The sequence below is a fragment of the Crinia signifera genome, chromosome 2 (genome assembly GCF_055691185.1).
Source record: "Crinia signifera chromosome 2, ASM5569118v1, whole genome shotgun sequence".
In the NCBI taxonomy this organism is placed as follows: domain Eukaryota; kingdom Metazoa; phylum Chordata; class Amphibia; order Anura; family Myobatrachidae; genus Crinia; species Crinia signifera.
The window spans coordinates 383,400,256-383,419,392 of NC_139218.1; the positions used below are offsets into that span (position 1 = coordinate 383,400,256).

A 19,137-nucleotide genomic window follows, 5' to 3' on the forward strand; every position below is an offset into this window, starting at 1 on the left:
TCACTTCACTGAGCTTAATAAATCTACCCCATAATTACAGCACTGTCACATGGCTGTAGCTGACATATTTATCAGTTCAGTGACACTTGTGACCTATCACTATGTCTAAAGGCCCCCATACATTAGGTCGACAAGTCAGTCCCAATTCTCCTGCGAGCCGTCCGGCAGCTTCCTGGGAGGCTCACATACGATTTGGCACTTGATGTGCCATTTTTTGCATGCGATGTATCACATGTAACCGGGGAGCTGCAGCGGGCGGTGAGGAGCAGTGCAGCGGGTGCTAAGTGGCAGCGGGCAGTTATCAGCCAATCAGCTGCCTCCCTTCCGGGCATGTCTGGCCTCCAAATCTGACCTGATGTGCATGAAGGCCGCGCATCGGATCAGATTGGATGTCCGACACATGCGATTTGGGCAGATTTCACCCAATTTTTAATCCCGATACGTCCAAATCGCATAGTGTATGGGGACCTTAACTGTAGGGGATATGTATGAAGCCTTGGTGAGAGATAAAGTGGAGAGGGATAAAGTACCAACCAATTAGCTTTGCTCATTTTACAGGATGTGTTTGAAAAATGGTGGTTAGGATCTGATTGGTTGGCACTTTGGGCCTGATTCAGACGCACTCGCTAAGCAGTGCGTTTTCGCTGCCTAGCGAGATGGTAAGCACCGTCCACCACCTCGAACAAGCAGCCAACGCCCCCGCACCGCCGTCATCCCCTCCCTTAATCCGGCCCTGTCAAAGCCATTTGCTCCCGGGGGGTTAGCACATGCGCAAACCGCCAAACATCGAGGAAGGGGCCTAATTCGTCCCGCTATGAGCAGGTTTGAATCGGCACCTTTACCTCTCCAACTTTATCTCTCCAAGGATTGATACATCTCTCCATCACGGGGGTAAATGTAATTTGGTGCGAGAAGCCGTAGATCAGGGATTTTATCCGAGAATATTTGTATTTTAAAAGCAGCAATCATTTACAAGGCAAAACCAGGTTGGTAAATGATTGCCGCTTTACAAATATGGCCCATGGTGTTACCCTGATTCCTGCTCTCGTTGGTGACTGAGGATCCCATGACATGGGAGTATTTTAGCTCATCTCCATCTGGGGTTCTCTGATAACTTGGTTGAGTAACAGGACAGAGGAACGTGGTACGTGTCACTATATGGGCGGGGAGTGACCGATATTTCCATTGGCCCTTTATTGTGAACAGTTTGATAACTAAAATGCATTTCTCTGCTCATACTCCAATCCAAACTGCCTGTATCTCTGTGCCGCAGGCCACCACCGAAGCACACGCTCAGCCGCGTGATGATCACGAAGAACCGGGGGAAAGACAAGTTGTGGTGCTACACCCGGGAGCCCATCAAACAGGCCCTTCTCCGCAAGGTGTTAATGAGTGACGATCTATCGCAGGAAGCCTGTATGGCCTTCATCGATATCCTCTCTGCAGGGACTGGCCACCGACCGCCACTGCCAGCTTACTATGCTAAACAGCATTATTTAATAATACATTATTGTCACCAATTCACCTTAATTAAGTTAATACATTAGATCAGAGGTTCCCAAACGCGGTCCTCAAGGCAGCCCAACGGTCCAGGTATTAAGTATATCCATTCTTGGCCACAGGTGACTTAATTAGTAACTCAGTCAGTCTCATTTAACCATGTGCTGAGCCATGGATGTACCTAAAACCTGGACCTTTGGGGTACCTTGAGGACCACATTTGAGAACCTCTGCATTAGATCATTCTATTAGACTTTGTTATAGAGAGGGTGATTGGGATTGCAGCATGACATTGAAGGTTAAGACCCCTTTCACACCAACTCAAAATTCCGGGTCGCCCTGGGTTGCGACACAGTGGACACAGCCCCCCAAAATAACCCCAAGACCAGTAACCCGACAATCCAACCAGGGAACCGAGCAAGGTTGGACATGAGCAAGGCCACCGAGAGGTGGGAGCTGGTACTAATTACCCGGGCCCGGGCTTGCTGGAGGGGACCAGCGGGGGAGGTCCTGGTCCGACCCCCCTTCCCCCTCCATCCCTCCTGGGCAGCAGCAGCACACACCTACAGCATTTGCTGTGCTGACTGACTGACAGCGTGAGAGCTCATGCTGAGCCTGCTGTCAGCACAGCACATGCTGTAGGTATGTGCTGCTGCTGCTGGGGGGGGGGGGGGGGGGGGTGCAATAACAGCCCCCACTTAACTTTAGAGTGTTTTTTCAACCCACTTTAAATATTGTGGGAGCGTGGCCTAATCGCGGGAGGTGGCCATGTTTCCCGCAATTAGGCCACACACCCCAAATTTTACCAGAGCCTGGCATACCTCACGGCTGCCCTGGACATGAGCAGTGTAAATGGGAAACCAGGTCACCTGACCTGGAACCCATACCTCCCAACTGCAGCATCCTGTGGTATAGGTGCTAATGCGCACATGCTTGCGATGCCCGGTCTCTGCGGAGACTCGTACAGAGACCGGGCATCGATGACAGGTTAAGTCAGAGAATGAAAAAGCACATAAGGGAAGAGGGCCCTGCTTGTGAGAGCTTACATTCTATAGGAACGTGTAACGAAGGTTATACATCTGGCATGTGGGATCTAATGCTTGTGGCATGGGAAGGAGACGTTGGCTTTAGGCTGCCCGACTGGCGCTGTAGCACAATGTACATAAAGTAACGGTTCCATCAGTAGTTACATTGGCACAGCCATCTGGCAGTCACCTTAATAACTTTACCCCCCACAGTACATTGGGACAGGTAATTGCTAACAAGCATTATTCCTCGGATGCCACCTGCAAGGCGCCCTCCCCCCAGTCCTGGCGCCCTAGGCCGCAGCCTGTTGGTTAATCAGGCACTGATTACAATATATAAAACCTTACTGTACCAGACCTTGTCGTACTGCTCTGTGACACCATACGCTGCCTTCTCATGTCTCCTGTTACTCATAGCGATTGTGCTACAGGCCCGTATAGTTCTACAGAGACTAGTGTATGACCTGTCCGAAGGCTCCTTATTCCATATATATAGAACGTCACAATATGTATCTCACGTGTTTCATGCTTATTTATATTCCTTGACTCCTCTTGTGCACCTATATTAAAGTACATGGGCGATTACCCGTCCAAACGCATGCGCTCCGTCAACGAGCTGACCGATCAAATCTTCGAAGGTGCCTTAAGAGCCGAACCGCTGAAGGATGAGATCTACTGTCAGATCCTCAAGCAGCTTACCGACAACCATATCAAGTGAGTGCCCGCGGCCGGTAGCCCCCCCCCCCCTCCCATTCACCCGGTGACTGCACGCCCGCCCCCTCCTCCCTGAATACGTCCCTGAAACAAACTTAGCAGTTATCTTTGAAGGAAGTAGGGGGATATGTGTCTTCTAAAGAGTGCAGGAGATGACTTACTGACAGTTGGCAACCAAGCATCAGTAAATCCTATCTCTGCCTGTGTATATTCTGTACAAGGGGTAAGGATCTGTCACATTGATGTTTGTAGGTACAGCGAGGAGAAGGGCTGGGAACTCCTCTGGTTGACCACAGGCCTCTTCCCACCCAGCAACATCCTCTTGCCTCACGTGCAGCGATTTATCCAGACGCGAAAGCAGCACGTCCTGGCAGCGGACTGTATGCACCGGCTGCAGAGGGCCCTCCGGTAAGAACGTCCCAGCTCCCTGTATCGCTGTAGTATTCTGCCAGAGGTAGATACGTGTTCTGTAGACACTGGGGCAGATGGATTAAGCCTGGAGAAGGTGGAAGGTGATAACGCAGCAGCCAATCAAGTTACAGGTAGGATCTGGTTGGCTGCTGTGTTATCACCTTTTATTTTATCACTTCTCCAGTCTCAGTAAATTTGTCCCACTGTCTCTAAAGTCCACACATAGGGGGTTATTCAGGATGGTTTGCAAAAGCAAACTCCTTCTTTAATGAACAAAACCATGTGCACTGCAGGTGGGGCAGATGTAACATGCCCATACACTGAGGTGATTTGGTCCGATTTCTGCTTATTGCGACCAATCGGCCCAAATCGCCTCTCCCTGTCATGCAGTCGGGTCCGATGCGTGGTCCCGTGCGCATCGGACCCGACTAGGAGGTCGGACTGGCTGGTCGTCCGACCACCTGTTCTGGGGCGGGTGGGAAGCAGGGACGCATGCGATCCATCACACTGGAGGCTGTTGGGTGTCCGTACACTGCTTTGAGACATCGCAGGCACTGTATGGGCACCTTTACATTTGGGTGAGTTATTTTGTTTCTGTGCAGGATAAATACTGACTGCTTTATTCTTATGCTGTGTACACACGGTACAATCCAGCATAAGATTTTGACTATATATTCAAAATTGCAAGCAGATCGTAAGCAGATCGCACAGGTTTTTAAGGTGCCCACACACTAGAATTTTTTTGGGCCGATTTCTGATAAATCGGCCGATATATCGTCCGATGTTTACCGATCAATTTCGGTCCGATGCGCGCTCCCGTGGATCTTTAGCTGAATCTTCTGATCTTACGTGCTGCATGAAAGATCAGAAGATCTAACAAAAGATCCATAGGAACGCACACGGGATCTTAAGAAAAATCTTTGGTGAAGATGTGCGCTGGCCTGAAATCTTTTGTCCAGGACAGGCAAAAGATTTGAAGGCTAATTTAAGCGCACATCTTATACAAAATATATGAGATATAACAATATTAAAAGAAAAGTGAAAAAAATATGAAAAATAAAAAATGAATAATGAATGATTAAAAAGGTCAAGGTTGCAACAAATTATTCCTGCATGATGGGAGGAAAAGGAGAAATTCTCCACAGTATATCTGGTCTCTGAGAAGGCCTTTGGGATCTCCAATTATTTAGCGGTGGAGATAGTTTATCACATGAATATGAAATATAAATGATTATCGCAATGGATTTGGGGTATGGATGGTATAAGAGTTCCGGAATGTTACCCAGCTTGATGAATCGGTTACACTGATGAATCAATTGGCAATCCGTGTACACTGCTCCTGAGGAAGGTACCAGTCTGGTGCCGAAACGCATTGAGCCATTTCTTTATCTGAGCTCCGGACCAGCACTCCATCCCCACCACTGGACCCTGCCGTCTCCACCTTTTGCCAAGCGAAGTGTCATTCGCCCACTGTGGACCATTCCAGACGGACTGCTCATATATACACCAGGGTAACCGACTCACCAAGCTGGGTAACATTCCGGAACTCTTATACCATCCATACCCCAAATCCATTGCGATAATCATTTATATTTCATATTCTTGTGATGAACTATCTCCACCGCTAAATAATTGGAGATCCCAAAGGCCTTCTCAGAGACCAGATATACTGTGGAGAATTTCTCCTTTTCCTCCCATCATGCAGGAATAATTAGTTGCAACCTTGACCCTTTTAATCATTCATTATTCATTTTTTATTTTTCATATTTTTTTCACTTTTCTTTTAATATTGTTATATCTCATATATTTTGTATGTATATGTCTATACAATAAAGTGTTCAATTTTACAGTTGCAATTCTTTCAGTGAAACCCAGCACTGCTCAAAATCTTTTTCTTGTCTATTTTGCTTTTGCAAACCACCCTGAATCACCCCATTGATGTAATGCAATATCATTTCTCATACTAACCACATACTCAGATGCTGCACTTTCAGGTCAAGTATAATTTGTCAACATTTATAATGTCCTTGTGAGAATGTTGACAGGGTCGATATGCTTAGTACAGTATGTCCACATTGGCCATGTTGACAATCATCTTGTAGACGCTGATTAAATGTCAACAGGATTATAATGTTGACAAAAAACTGTCCTGGTGGTCTGTCAGTGATAGAGCTGGTTCTGGCGCAAAAGGTCGACAGTTCACATGTCAGCATTGGGAACATGTCGACATGCAGCAGGATGTAGACATGTTTTATGATGATTTCTCAACAGTTTTAACATCATAATTATTATGACTGTATCCCGACGTTCTGCTTGTTCCCTAACTCTGCAGAAGTCAATGTAAGCAGCTGGAATTCTTCTGACCATTGACATTAGTTATGAACAGGGAGATGGTCCGGGGCTGGGTTACACCCCCGGCTTGTAAGTTTGCATGTGGTTACTGCTCACGAGGGTGTACCGCGAATCAAAGGGGGCTGACCCCATGGCAAGATACCATCTCTCTATGCTCAGTAGCCAATCAGAGCTCCGGGAGGCTGAGCTTCTTGGCCAGCCCCTGTCCATGAAAGCCGGGCAGCCAGGAGGCGTAGCTTCTCTGCCTGCCCGGTATCTCTGTATGGGCGGACCAGCCCATCTGGCAATTTTCCAGAATTGGGTTATGAATGATATATTAGTAAAGAAAGTCAATAATCAACAAGTAAGAACAGTATCATTTCTTGGGGGGGTAAATTCAAGACTAATGGCCTGATACAGGTATATGGTCGTTTTTCGACACATATAAGGTCAACATGCAATAGGTCGACATGACTTAGGTGGTTGGAAGGTCGACACAAACAATGGCTAGGTCGACAGTCAAAAGGATGACATGGGTTTTTCACTTTATTTTTGAGCCGACATGTGCCATCAGGCGGTATTTCATAGCCTAGCATCCACTACGGCGTGGAGGGAGAATGTAATAGTGTGCCAAGTGCAGTGAGGCTCTGTTGTCCATGTTGACCATGTCGACATTCAGGACAAAAAGAAAGTGATAAACCCATGCCAACCTTTTGACTGTGGACCTAGCATGCCCCAACAGTAACAAAAGCTGGGGCGTGGCTCGTGGTTGCAGCATTTCATGATAGGCCGTGCCCTGTACCTAGAAAGCCACACCCCTTTCATTTCACCCCCTCTTCATGGTACTGTGTGGCATAGTGTGTATTAGGAGTCCAACAATGTGACATAACGTGAACTAGGGGCCATAACATTAACAACTGATGCAGGGAGGTGTCTCCCCAGAAGCATTGGGACAGGGGTCCCTTAAAAATGTTGCCATGGTGCCACAAAGTTCAGGCTACAACCCTGTCGAAGCTGCTGGCTAAAGTAACTAGACTACCAAAGTAACAAATTACAAAGGGAAATGTTCACAAAATTGCTGCTGCCTGATTGGGATCTGTAGATTAAGACGTTGTGCAGCATGCTGACGCCGGTGTAATGTTGACATGGTTAAAATGTTAACACTGTGCATCTGAGGTCAGCATAACCCAAACCATTACCCCTAACCCTAATGCCAAATCTAATGCTAAGGACGACATATCGACAATATCCAATTACTGACTGGTCTGATGTCATACAGAGAGAGGGCAACGCTGATGTCACAGACCCTCCATGAAAACACCTGGGCCCGCCTGCAATTTTTCCTGACACTCCCACAAAATGTCCGGGCGACGCCCACAAACGTCTGCTTCCTGTCAATCAACTTGCTAACGGCTTGCGATTACTGTAATCAATGATTTCTGTTGCTGTGTGGCCTCACACTTGGGCACAAAGATCTGTACGCATGCATAGTCATCCGATAATCGGTCGCTGTGGGAATTCGCAAATCAGCGATAATGTCTGAATAAGCCCCAATGACCACTATATAAGAAATAGTTTATTAGCCTTTAATATATCTTTATTTTATGTAGCAATAGGGTACAGAACACAGCTATGTGTGATACTTAAAGAGACCATGACAATACTGACCTCAATAATTCCATGCATTAGTCCCATGCACTGTATTTCAGTACATTCAGTGGAATCTCGCCATGTGCCTCTTGTCTTTATCAGGAACGGCTCTAGAAAGTATCCACCGCATTTGGTGGAGGTGGAAGCGATCCAGCATAAAACCACCCAAATATTCCACAAAGTGTACTTCCCTGATGACATGGATGAGGTGAGAAATGGCAGGGGTGGGCCTAGTCTGGTTATCTGTTTGTCTATGTGTTGTGATTTTAAATGAACCGTAAGCATACGCAGGGGGGGTTTCCAGTTCCCAGAAACCCCTCCTCTTGGCAAGTGGCTCAAATGATGACAACGATAGCAATGGTTTATAATATAATTACTAGGGCTGTAGCCACATCATGCAGTGATGCTACTTATAACCTAATCGGGGGGGCATTGGGTGTATCAGAACTGGAAAAGGATCCAGGAGTCCAAATTGACAACAAATTGGGGTGTAGCGCTCAGTGTCATTTAGCAACAAATAAGGCCAACAGGATACTGGCCTGTATAAGAAGGGGTACGGAGACTAGGGACGCAAATGTAGTTATGCCACTGTACAAAGCATTGGTTAGACCGCATCTAGAATACGGAGTACAATTCTGGGCCCCGCACTATAAAAGGGACATCATAGAACTGGAAAAAGTCCAAAGAAGAGCAACAAAGCTAATAAAGGGAATAGAGAAATTAAGCTACGAGGACAGATTGGACAAATCTGGATTGTTTATGCTGGAAAAGAGACATTTAAGGGGAGACATGTTTAACATGTACAAATATATCAGGGGCCAATACAAGGAACTGTCAGGCAAACTTTTCGCTTTGAAGAAGGACTCTAGGACATGTGGGCATGCGTTTATATTAGAGAAAATAAGATTTCATTCCTTTAAGGCCCCCATACACTGGGCCTATTTGGTCTGATTTTGGCCGATTCCGGCTGATCGGGCAGTGAAATCGACCCAAACTGGATGTATGTATGACCTTTGGGTCCGATGAGGAGTCCGGCAGGTCATAAGATGTCTCGAAATCGGACCCATCAGTGGCACATCGTGGGTGCTTTTTAGCACCCGTGATGTGTCGGGTCTGATCTTTAGGTGTGTGCCAGCCGATGTACAGCGGTGGGGTCCGGTCAGAGGGGTGAATTTGAAAAGACTGGCCAGATGCTGATTGGCTGAGAGAATTCTCTCAACCACTAACCGGCCAGCCAGTCTTTTCAAAATATTTTTTCAAATTCCGTAGCCGCTTCCAGCTCCCAGCTGCCACTCGGATGACACAGCACAGACCCTGCTGCCCAGCTGCTGCAGCAGCTCCCTGGGAGATATTACATGCAATAAATGGCATGCAAGAATTGCACATCAAGTGCCAAATCGTAAGCAATCCCCCCACGGAGCTGCCAGGGGCTCTCAAGGGAAAACTGGTCTGACATGTCCTTAGGACAAATCGGCCCAGTGTATGGGGCCTTTAGAAGTAAAAAACATTTTTTTACAGTGAGGGCCGTTATATTGTGGAACTCTCTTCTTGGAGAGGTGGTGTCACACTGGGCCTGAGAGCAGCTGCCAGGTAGAAGACACAGGAGCCTTACAATTAGGTGGGAGAATGTGAGCTCAAAGTGCAGAACTGGTTCTATTATGTTTGCGTATTTGTTTGTTATGGTAGGTTTGTTTAACCTTTTCCTGTCCACTTATTTATATTATTTAAATGGTTGATATAGCCTATACTATAGACCACCTGTAGTATTATATCAGAGCATTCGATTGCTCATACGGAAAACATTAATAGACCCAACTGTCAGCTACAGTGGAGACTGAACAAAGCCTGGGAAATATCAACTTCTGCGCTGTATGAAACAAAGTTCATATATCAAACAGGTTATTTGTTCACCCTATCTCTGGCTCCCATTCACTGCCGACTTTAATCCATTCCCAGCACCTCTTCAGTACAGTATGCCCATAACAATGGTTCCCTTACGTCTTTGTGGAACACGGCTGGTTTCGTATCTCGCCTTTGTCCTCAGTGCTATGAGACGCTGTCAGATAAATATCGTCCCATGCCCCGCAGTGTCACAGTGGACGCCCACATTGCTCTTCTCTTACAGGCCTTTGAAGTGGAATCTAGCACCAAGGCCAAGGATTTCTGCCAGGATATTGCTAACCGGCTGCTCCTGAAATCCCCCGAAGGCTTTAGTCTGTTTGTGAAGATTTCCGATAAGGTGAGAATGGCGGTAGAGTTCCACGAGCTAAATGGGGTTATGGGCCTGTGTGTGTGCTAACCCTTTGGCTGGGTAACTGGAGAAATTAAAGAATGTCTGGGCCTAGTTACTGTGGAGGTGGCCATTGTTGTGAATCAACATGCATGCAGATCTTTCTTTTCCCATGAAAACTCTCTTTCTCCGTCTCTCCCTCTTACCCCTATGTGGCATTGCAGTGGCAAATACTGGGGGGGGGGGGCATTTGCTATGGGGCCCAGGAAGTTCTACTTACGCTCCTGGCCTGCAATATGCAGGTACAAGCTTGATTCCAGCGAGGTTGATTTTGCCTTATAAATTATTGCCGCTTAAAAAAATTCACCCAGATTTGCCAGAATCATACCCACGTCTGCATCTCCCAGGATATTACGTAAGACCGCATGTATTTCCTAGGAGCTAGTGACGTTAATGTTATGCTGCCTGTGTCCCCCTACTAGTTAGATACTGTTACTAATGGCTGCTTGCACGTGTGGGAAATCTTGCGTGAAAACTATATTTGCGCTGTGGCACTCCCGTGAAATGGGTCTTTCTGTACTCAGGCGTATGGTACACCTTATTATAGTTATATCTGCCAATATTTACACATGTAAAATATGGACAACATAAGCCCACCCCAGATTTGTTCAAACTCCGCCCCTATCTGCCTATTGGGTAACCGTTTGTTTTTGAGCAAGCTCCACCCTTTTTGATGATTGCAAATCGGGACAGCGACACCAAAATCAGGACAGTTGGGAGATATGCATGGGTACCATGAGACAGCCCATTGCCAGAACAGATACAGCATGGTCCAATACTGTCTGTTGGTTCTATTTCAGGTAATAAGTGTCCCAGAAGGAGATTTTTTCTTTGACTTTGTCCGGCATCTGACAGACTGGATAAAGAAAGCCCGGCCTGCCAAGGATGGTAAGAAGTGACCATTAGGTGGTGTGCCAGGATGGCACAGACATTCTGTAATTATGCTGCAGTCTCCAGTGAGAGAGATTTATTCATTATATTATCTCCTTCCACCCTACTGATTACAGCAAAGCCCTGATGAGCAGATATGGCCCACAAGACAGACATTCAGGTGCACAGGCAGGGACGCAGATGGGACATGTGTCCCGGGTGACAGATGGAGAGGGTACCAGCAAGAGTTCTGGGGGTTACCGCACCTTAGCTGCGATGCCAGGGAGCAGGGAAAGCAGGGAGTGGGCGGGGCCAGCACATTTATCCCCTCCCATGCTATGCGGTCATGTGATGAGCCCCAGGTGACAGAACGCCGATCCTCAGCCTGGTTCCAGTTCATGGATCTGCAGTTTCTGTATCGACAGTCAATAGGTCAACAGGGTCAATAGTGGTTGGATGTACTGAGCGGAAATGTGGCGCGGGCGCATAGAAAAAATTATTAAAAAATTAGCAATTGGGAACAATGTACGGTACTTGTGTAATCTCACGGCGCCATTGCCCGCGGTTCGCATCGTATGCAAATCCCATGCGATTTGTATACGATTTGCATGCAATGCGATTTAGCACACCCCCACTATCCACATCAGCCCAAAGCATGGGGGACGCGCAAAACGAGCCCGAAGCGCGGCGACTGCAGCGAGCCCTGCGAGGGGACGTGGAATACACATCAAGAAATCCGCGGACACTCGCCACACTTCGGGCTCATTTTCCGCGTCCCCTCGACAGTTAACAAAATTGACACTAAAAATGTGAAAAACTTTATCACATGTCGACCTTTTACTATGTCAACCTATTAACTGTCTATATAATAATCCGTGGAAATGGGTCATTGGGTCTACACACTGAAGGTCGACAGGGCTTAGTTTGACACCTGAAATAGGTCATTGTTGCTAAAGTCGACAGGGTTGGAAGGTCGAAACAAGCATTAGGTCGACAATTGCAAGGTCGACAGTCAAAAGGTAGACATGAGTATATTATATAGAAGCCTATTACACGCTACAAGGTAATGTAGGGCTATGTCTCTGTGTGCAGGGATTGTGCCTTCTCTCACCTACCAAGTGTTCTTCATGAAGAAATTGTGGACCAATACTGTGCCCGGGAAGGATTCGATGGCTGACTCCATCTTCCATTACTACCAGGTATCAGTGACACCACAGGATCAGCTCCACATTGGTGCTCTCCATGTGTTCTCCTAGGAATGCAGAGAATATGTGCAGGTGCTTATAGTAATGCCACACGAAGGGCCGGACTCTGCATGAAGGCCCATTGAGGATCACGTGACTGCTTTTGCTGATCCCTAATGTAGGCTATTGTGCTGCAATGTACAGATGTGTCATATACATCTAGGGCGGAATGGAATGTCGCTAGAGTTCGGGGGCAGTGCGGGATGCCGGCCAAACTCAGAGGATTTTTTAAAGGGGCAATCACTAACAAGGCTTGGTTTTGCCTTGTAAATGATTGCCCTTTTAAAAAACCGTCCGAGTTCACCCGACATCCCGCACTGCCCCCGAACTCGGCCGGGATTTAATCCCGCCTCAATAAAGCATGCTGTGCGCGGTGACCGGTACGGGTGAGCCACCAGGTCCTGCAAGCCTCTCCTAGTGGTGGGTGCCTGTTTTCTGATTGACAGGCAGGGGGTGTTCTGGGATGGGCACCCAGCATTTCATAGTATATGAGGACACATCTGTACAGGCAGCACATCATAGAGGCAGTACAGCTGCGGGCCACGTACTAGAGGCCACGGACACAATCCCACCAGCCCCGTCCTAGTGTGAGAGTCTGTTCTAGTGCCAGCTGTCCCCTTCCCTACTGTGCTCACAGGAGTTACCAAAGTACCTACGGGGCTACCACAAGTGCACCCGGGAAGATGTCCTGCAGTTGGCCGCTCTCATCTACAGGGTCAGGTTTGAAGATGACAAGTCCTATTTTCCAAACATCCCCAAAATGCTGAAGGAACTGGTCCCCCAAGATCTCATCCGGCAATTAAATCCCGATGACTGGAAGAGGGTGAGTAGGAGATTGGCTCCTGTGGCTTTCTATCAATGCTGACATGTTCCACCAAATATAAGGTATACATAGCTGTGTACAGGATCCCCTTCCAGCCATTCCTTTGTCTCACTCCTGTCTATGGGGGAGATTAACAATGACCTGGGCTGTCAGTTACAGAATCACATTTCAAATGAGGCCCTGCCTTTTGTAGTGCAGATATTGGATATGAGAACCTAGAATTCTAGGTGCAGATAAACAAATAACTGCCATCTATGCCGCTGTGTCTTCCTCTAACGCACATGAAACCCTGATGAAAAAAGACCTAGACTATGCGAAACGCGTTGCTTCATGCAAGTCTTTTCAGGTCACACAACTACTGTACGCTAGTGGGAACGATTTCACTGTTCTTTTACCACCATCTACAGTATACACAGTCAGTGTCATTTGAATTGTTATTGCATATATATATATATATATATATATATATATATATATATATATATATATATATAGCTATCTATATATAGCTACTCAGCTACTCCCAGGGGAGGCAGTGCTTCCCCTGTCAATTTTTAAAATAATACAAAGAATATACCTATGACACATATTCTGTGTCATAAGTATTTTCTTGGTTTGAATGAATTAACCTAGTTTGGGAGGCATCGATAAGCGTGCCTCCCACACAGAACTGCAAGGGGATGAAGCGGGGGGCGGGGCTTGGGGCAGGGCTAAGCAGTGGGCTAAAAAGCCCATTAAAAATAACACTAAAAGCAGCACTTCTAGAAGTGCCTAATTGACAGGGGCTGCTGTGATTGGACAGCAGATCCAGCTGCTGGCCAATCACAGCAGCCCCTGTAATGTAAGCTTCCGAAAGTGTTGCGTTTGCTCCCTTCTCCCCTGCTCCCCATGCTGTGACCTGTGCTGGCTACCGGTTCCCGGTTCCCTGCCTGTGTGGCTGCTGCTCCCCTCTCCCCTGCCCAGTGAGTATCATTTTGTTTTCGGGGGGGGTCAAACGGGCGGGGATGGAGGTGGCAGCAGAGGACGGCTGCTGCGTGCGCCGGTGTCAGGTGCGTGGGGGGGGGGGGTGTTACTGCGGGCGGGGACGGAGGTTTGCGGCAGGGGATGGGTGCTGGCTGCTGCTGGAGGAGGGGGGCAGCGGGTGTCGGCGGCAGCCAGGGGGGGGGGGGTTTGCGGTGCGGTGGTGGCTGTGACAGTGCCTCTCCGTTCACAGCCATCTCCGCACGTCACTGGCTACTCCTCACCTCTATGAGGTGAAGTACCGCCAGTGACCACTAGAGGCCACTCGAAGGATCAAATGGCGGCTCCTTTTGTTTGCTAAAAGATGCCATAACAGAAAGTGAAAGCAATTTTTGCAGGGACACTGATCGGTTTTAAACTTGCTGGATATGGCGAGAGGGAGCGGTGAACACAGAGATTGGAGGTAGGAGCAGATAGGGAATCGGGGTGGGGTGGAGAGTTTCTGGGCTTAAAACTGTCACCGTTCAAAGCAAATGTAAAAAAAGGTCACAGCTCAAAGTGAAAGTACATTGTAGAGGCCACCGCCTTCTCTAGCATTCTCAAAAAGTGTCTGCTGTAAGGGGGCAGACATTTTGTGTGGGATATTTTTTATGCCAATGCATTGTTCATCATATGTTGTTTGTACTCATGGTTACTACGACTGTTTGTTATATAAACCTTTATGTCTTCTGCCAGTCCATTATTGCCTATTTCAATAAACATGCCGGGAAGACCCGAGAGGAAGCCAAAACTGCCTTTCTGAAGATAATCTTCAAGTGGCCAACGTTCGGATCAGCTTTTTTTGAAGTTAAGGTAGGACAGACGTGTGATCAGGAGTTCAAAGGACAAGTGGAGGTGCGGCCCATTGCCCATGACAACCAATCAGAATGTATCTATCATTTACAGAATCTATGGGAAACTCCTCCTTACAGATTAGCACCAAAATCTGTTTTGTGCTGCGGGTGCAAAATATGAATATGCGTAACTCAGCCCAGCGTAGCACGTTTGGGTGACTTTTAGGTGATATATCCAATTGGGTGGTTTTGGGGAGGTTTGGCCCTAAAAAAAAGAAACGTGCCCAATTTTGGATTACCATGGTTATACATGCTCCCAATATCCATGGTATCCAATTACAAAAATAGACGTAGGTCTCCGTGGCTCCTGGTTTATTCATATCCATCTTTCCACTGCAGAGGAGGATGCTGGGAGATGTAATTGTAGATGTAGTCTCTGCTGCTGCTTCCCGAACACACACACTCACACTGGATCTCTCTCACTCACTCACTCACACACACAATAAGTCCAAAGAGCAATATATTATGCAGGATATAATGCTGAATGTACATTGATGTAACAAGGCCTCATCAACCTTACGTGGAAGTAGCAGCGATAGCACGAATATGGGCATCATTAGCGATCTGAACGGCGTTCTAGGAAGCAGCTCAGGACCATCATGGGGTTGCAGAAGCCGGCCAGCGCAGGACCTACCTAGAGGCCAGGAAGTCTCCGTCTTCAGATGGAAATCCTGCCTTCGTCCCTCCCCCACAACGGTGGTGACACACCTCTGTTTTTAGGTCTGAATCGGTCTAACATAGGGGCCAATTCAGACCTGATCGCAGGACTGCAGTCAGTAAGCCCTCCCTGCCAGAGTGAAATCCCGCCCCTGTGCATGGCTGCGAATGGGAAGAGGGGGAAATCCATTCAAATCTCCCTTCCCCACCCTGTGTGCAGTGCCACGTAGGCCAAGACTTACCACTGCGATTGCTGTGGGGAGCTTGGGTCTGCCGCTTACATCAGCGGACCTCCCTCCAACAGAACTTATGTTGGACTTGTATTAGAGCTACTGTAGGTTGTGACTAGAACTGGGTAAAAATGCCAGATCTATACATCACATGTACATGAAACTGTTCATTTCTTTTTCCTCAGCAAACCACTGAGCCGCATTTCCCTGAAATTCTCCTCATCGCGATCAACAAACATGGCGTCAGCCTGATAGACCCCAAAACAAAGGTACTGTATAGCCCCCACTTTGCTTCTACTCCACAGTGACGCAATAGCGCCATCCAGAGACTGAGCAGGAAACAGGATGTCCTTTCATGTTGTACCGGTCACTGCGCGGCTGTAGGCGGAGCTTATTCAAACCCTAACATAGATGCTTCCTTTTGTGTAATCTGGATGTTTATTGGGATATCCCATTAGGCCTCCTATCCAGTGGCGTAACTATAAATTTGGCGACCCCCTGTTAAAAAAGTTTTTGGTGTTCCCCCTCCCCATAATTATCATTTTTATCTACATGCTCATTGCCTTGGGTTTCATGCTTGTTGCTAGGGATTTCATGCTTGTTGTCAAGGGTTTCAAGCTCATTGCCATTGGTTTCATGCTGGCCAACGGCACCAGTGTACCCGGAATCCTGTCACTTCCGTATACAGCTATACACGCTGTGCTTAGCTGACCAATACTATAGGCCCAGTAGGACCTCTAGCATCTGTCTACACCTAGATGGCAGCCATTTTGGGAGGGAAATTTTCAACAGATTTCTAAGCAGACAGTCAGGCCCTATGACACCTGCACAAAACGCATCGTCACCCCCAAGCGACTGCTTATCCTGCACGGTCTATTGCAGGGATGGGGAACCTTTGGCCCTCCAGCTGTTGTTGAACTGCACATCCCAGCATGCACTGCTCCAGTTTTGCTATTTGGCCATGCTAAAACTGTAGCAAAGCATTCTGGGATGTGTAGTTCAACAACAGCTGGAGGGCCGAAGGTTCCCTATCTCTGGTCTATTGCTAAGCTACTGCACCTATGTGGTGTCGTGTCATATTGTATAGTAACAGGCTTTGGTGTCCCTTGCAGGATATCCTGGCCACACATCCCTTCACCAAGATCTCCAACTGGAGCAGCGGGAACACCTACTTCCACATAACCATTGGGAATCTGGTGAGAGGCAGCAAGCTGCTATGTGAGACCTCTCTGGTAAGTCAGCCGTAATCCGTAGCTCGAACGTACAACATAACGCCTCATGCTTTCCTGGCTAGGGGTACATACAAAGTATTTGTTATCCGTAGTCATTAATTCCCCCATTTTTCATTTTGCCAGGGGTACAAGATGGACGACCTGTTGACCTCTTACATCAGTCAAATGCTGACATCAATGAGTAAGCAGAGAGGGGCGAAAGGCAGCAAGTGAACTGAGCGGGAGCGCTGGTGCCTTGCGGTCGACTTAATTCGCTGTTCGAGGTCTGTGGGGTACCCCTGTAGCTGGGGCAAGACGTTCTCTCCCCAGGTCTGGAATATGAGGAGGGCAGAATCCCAAATCTCATCTGATTCAGACACAGAAGGTTCTACCACACCATCCAGCGAGGATGACTACCTGTGACTCAGTCCCGGAGGCGGACACTTGCGTTGGGGGCGCACGGGGTGGGGGGGGATGCGGCGTAACACATTGACTGAGACTTTACTATTTTGCAAGAAAGGAGCCTCTACAGAGGGAGGCAGTGGTCACATATTTATTTTATATTGAACAGTATTTAGCAGCACGCGGCTGATCGGTGGAGTCACAGGACCCAACCACTCCATCCGTGGTCCACCCGCAAGAGTCCGTGGGAGAGGTCGTATAAGGAGAAATGTCAGCTTGGATTTTATGAAACAGATTATAATATATTTCAAATCAGTGTCCTATCAATGGTCGTACAGTACTTGAGAGCTAATTTGTCAAGACATATTATTTATTTAACTTAAAATGACATACCATTTGGTTTTGAAATTTTGAATTTGAAGAAAATGTGATTTGAAGAAAAGAGAATTGGATTCATTATGTTTTTTGTGCGTATTGGTCCACAGGAATTCTATTCTTAAAAAAAGTGTTTGCGAGGATGAACCAATGGCTTCTGGGCTACAGAAAACCAATACCACCCAATTTTGGTTCCCTGCTCTGGCGCCGGTCCTGTGGGCCTGGAATCGGCGGGCATGCCATAAAGATTCACAATGTTCCCATCTCTTCTTATTCTTCTCTTTGCTGCAGAATTAATAAATTATTTGGATTTTAACATTTCCGCCACTTTGCATTTTATACTACTGTAAGTACTAGATCTCAATGCCGTTGGCTGTTGACCTGGCTTTTGCTTAATAATACACCTACATATTGAAATCTGTTGGGCTAATAAATAAAATCACATTTAAATACAAAAAATTAATAAAGAAATATAAAGCATAATGTTTAATAACACTGACCCACATCATCCAATCAGCAACGAGCTTGTATCTGTCCTGCGCAAGTTAGACAGCAAATGACAGTATCAGATTGGATGCACTGGGCTACTGTAAATCGTGGGCTTAAATGTAATATTAATTGGCAATTAATAAATAGAGAGCTACAGTATTACGGACAGGCAGGGATTACTGTGGGGCCCAGTGTCCCGGACTTCAATAGAGAGGGGCCCTGGGTGGCAGCAGTGTTGATCGGTGCTGCCAGCTGATTGCAGCTGGTGGTGCACCGGGTCCGATCGCATGCGATGCAATCAGATCTGATTTTTAATTGTACAGGCACCCTGATGGGTGATTACTACAGTATGTTAAATGCACCCCTATTGTTAACGCCACCCCCACTTCCAATGCCAACCCGAAGCGGGCGAGCGCAGCGAGTCCACGAGGGGCGGCGGTACGCGTCCTCCGACCTTTTCATACCCCCACTATCCATGTCGGCGTGGAGTTGATGTTATATAGTGTGGCGAGTGCAGGCAGCCACCGAGCCCGAAGCGTGGCAAGGGGACGCGGAATACATGTGAAGTAATCCACGGCCGCTCGCCACACTTCGGGCTCACCACACTATATAAAATTAACTCCACGCCGACGTGGATAGTAGGGGTATGAAAAGGTCGGAGGACGCGTCCCGCCGCCCCTCGCGCGCTCGCCACGCTTCGGGTTGGCGTTGATAGTGGGGGTGGCGTTAACAATCGGGGGCATTTAACAAAGTAATCACCCATCAGGGTGCCTGTACAATAAAAAATCGGGTCTGATCGCATCGCATGCCATTGTAATGGCATGCGATGCGATGCAACATTAAAATTGTACAGTGCGGGTCTTAAGACTCGAAAATCGGGTCCCATCGCATACCTTAATTAGTGGTATGCGATGGCATACGATGGGCGCCGTGCTAGGAAACAAGTACCGAAAGTCCTATAATCGTGACTGGGAGCGAATAATGGGTGTGGATGAGAGATTCAGATCTCTGGAAGAGCAACGGGTCCAAAATGTTAGTTTCAATCACTGTGACAATGCTCCTC

The 19,137-nt window shown here is 47.5% G+C and overlaps 1 protein-coding gene across 7 annotated transcripts in view; it reads left to right on the forward strand.

Moving 5' to 3' along the window:
- MYO7A (myosin VIIA) overlaps positions 1 to 17,901 on the forward strand; it is a 136,955-nt gene extending 119,054 nt beyond the window's left edge. For 6 of the 7 annotated variants that reach the window (XM_083170190.1, XM_083170192.1, XM_083170194.1 and 3 more), the window contains 12 exons: positions 1,274 to 1,431; positions 3,085 to 3,238; positions 3,491 to 3,646; positions 7,733 to 7,838; positions 9,756 to 9,869; positions 10,721 to 10,808; positions 11,883 to 11,989; positions 12,672 to 12,857; positions 14,553 to 14,669; positions 15,783 to 15,866; positions 16,710 to 16,829; positions 16,953 to 17,901. In XM_083170190.1, coding sequence (XP_083026316.1) covers positions 1,274 to 1,431; positions 3,085 to 3,238; positions 3,491 to 3,646; positions 7,733 to 7,838; positions 9,756 to 9,869; positions 10,721 to 10,808; positions 11,883 to 11,989; positions 12,672 to 12,857; positions 14,553 to 14,669; positions 15,783 to 15,866; positions 16,710 to 16,829; positions 16,953 to 17,042 — 1,480 coding nt within the window. In that variant the 3' untranslated portion in view covers positions 17,043 to 17,901. The remainder of the gene's footprint in view (positions 1 to 1,273; positions 1,432 to 3,084; positions 3,239 to 3,490; positions 3,647 to 7,732; positions 7,839 to 9,755; positions 9,870 to 10,720; positions 10,809 to 11,882; positions 11,990 to 12,671; positions 12,858 to 14,552; positions 14,670 to 15,782; positions 15,867 to 16,709; positions 16,830 to 16,952) is intronic. The other variant, XM_083170196.1, reaches the window with a different exon arrangement.
- The last annotated feature ends 1,236 nt before the right edge of the window (positions 17,902 to 19,137 follow it).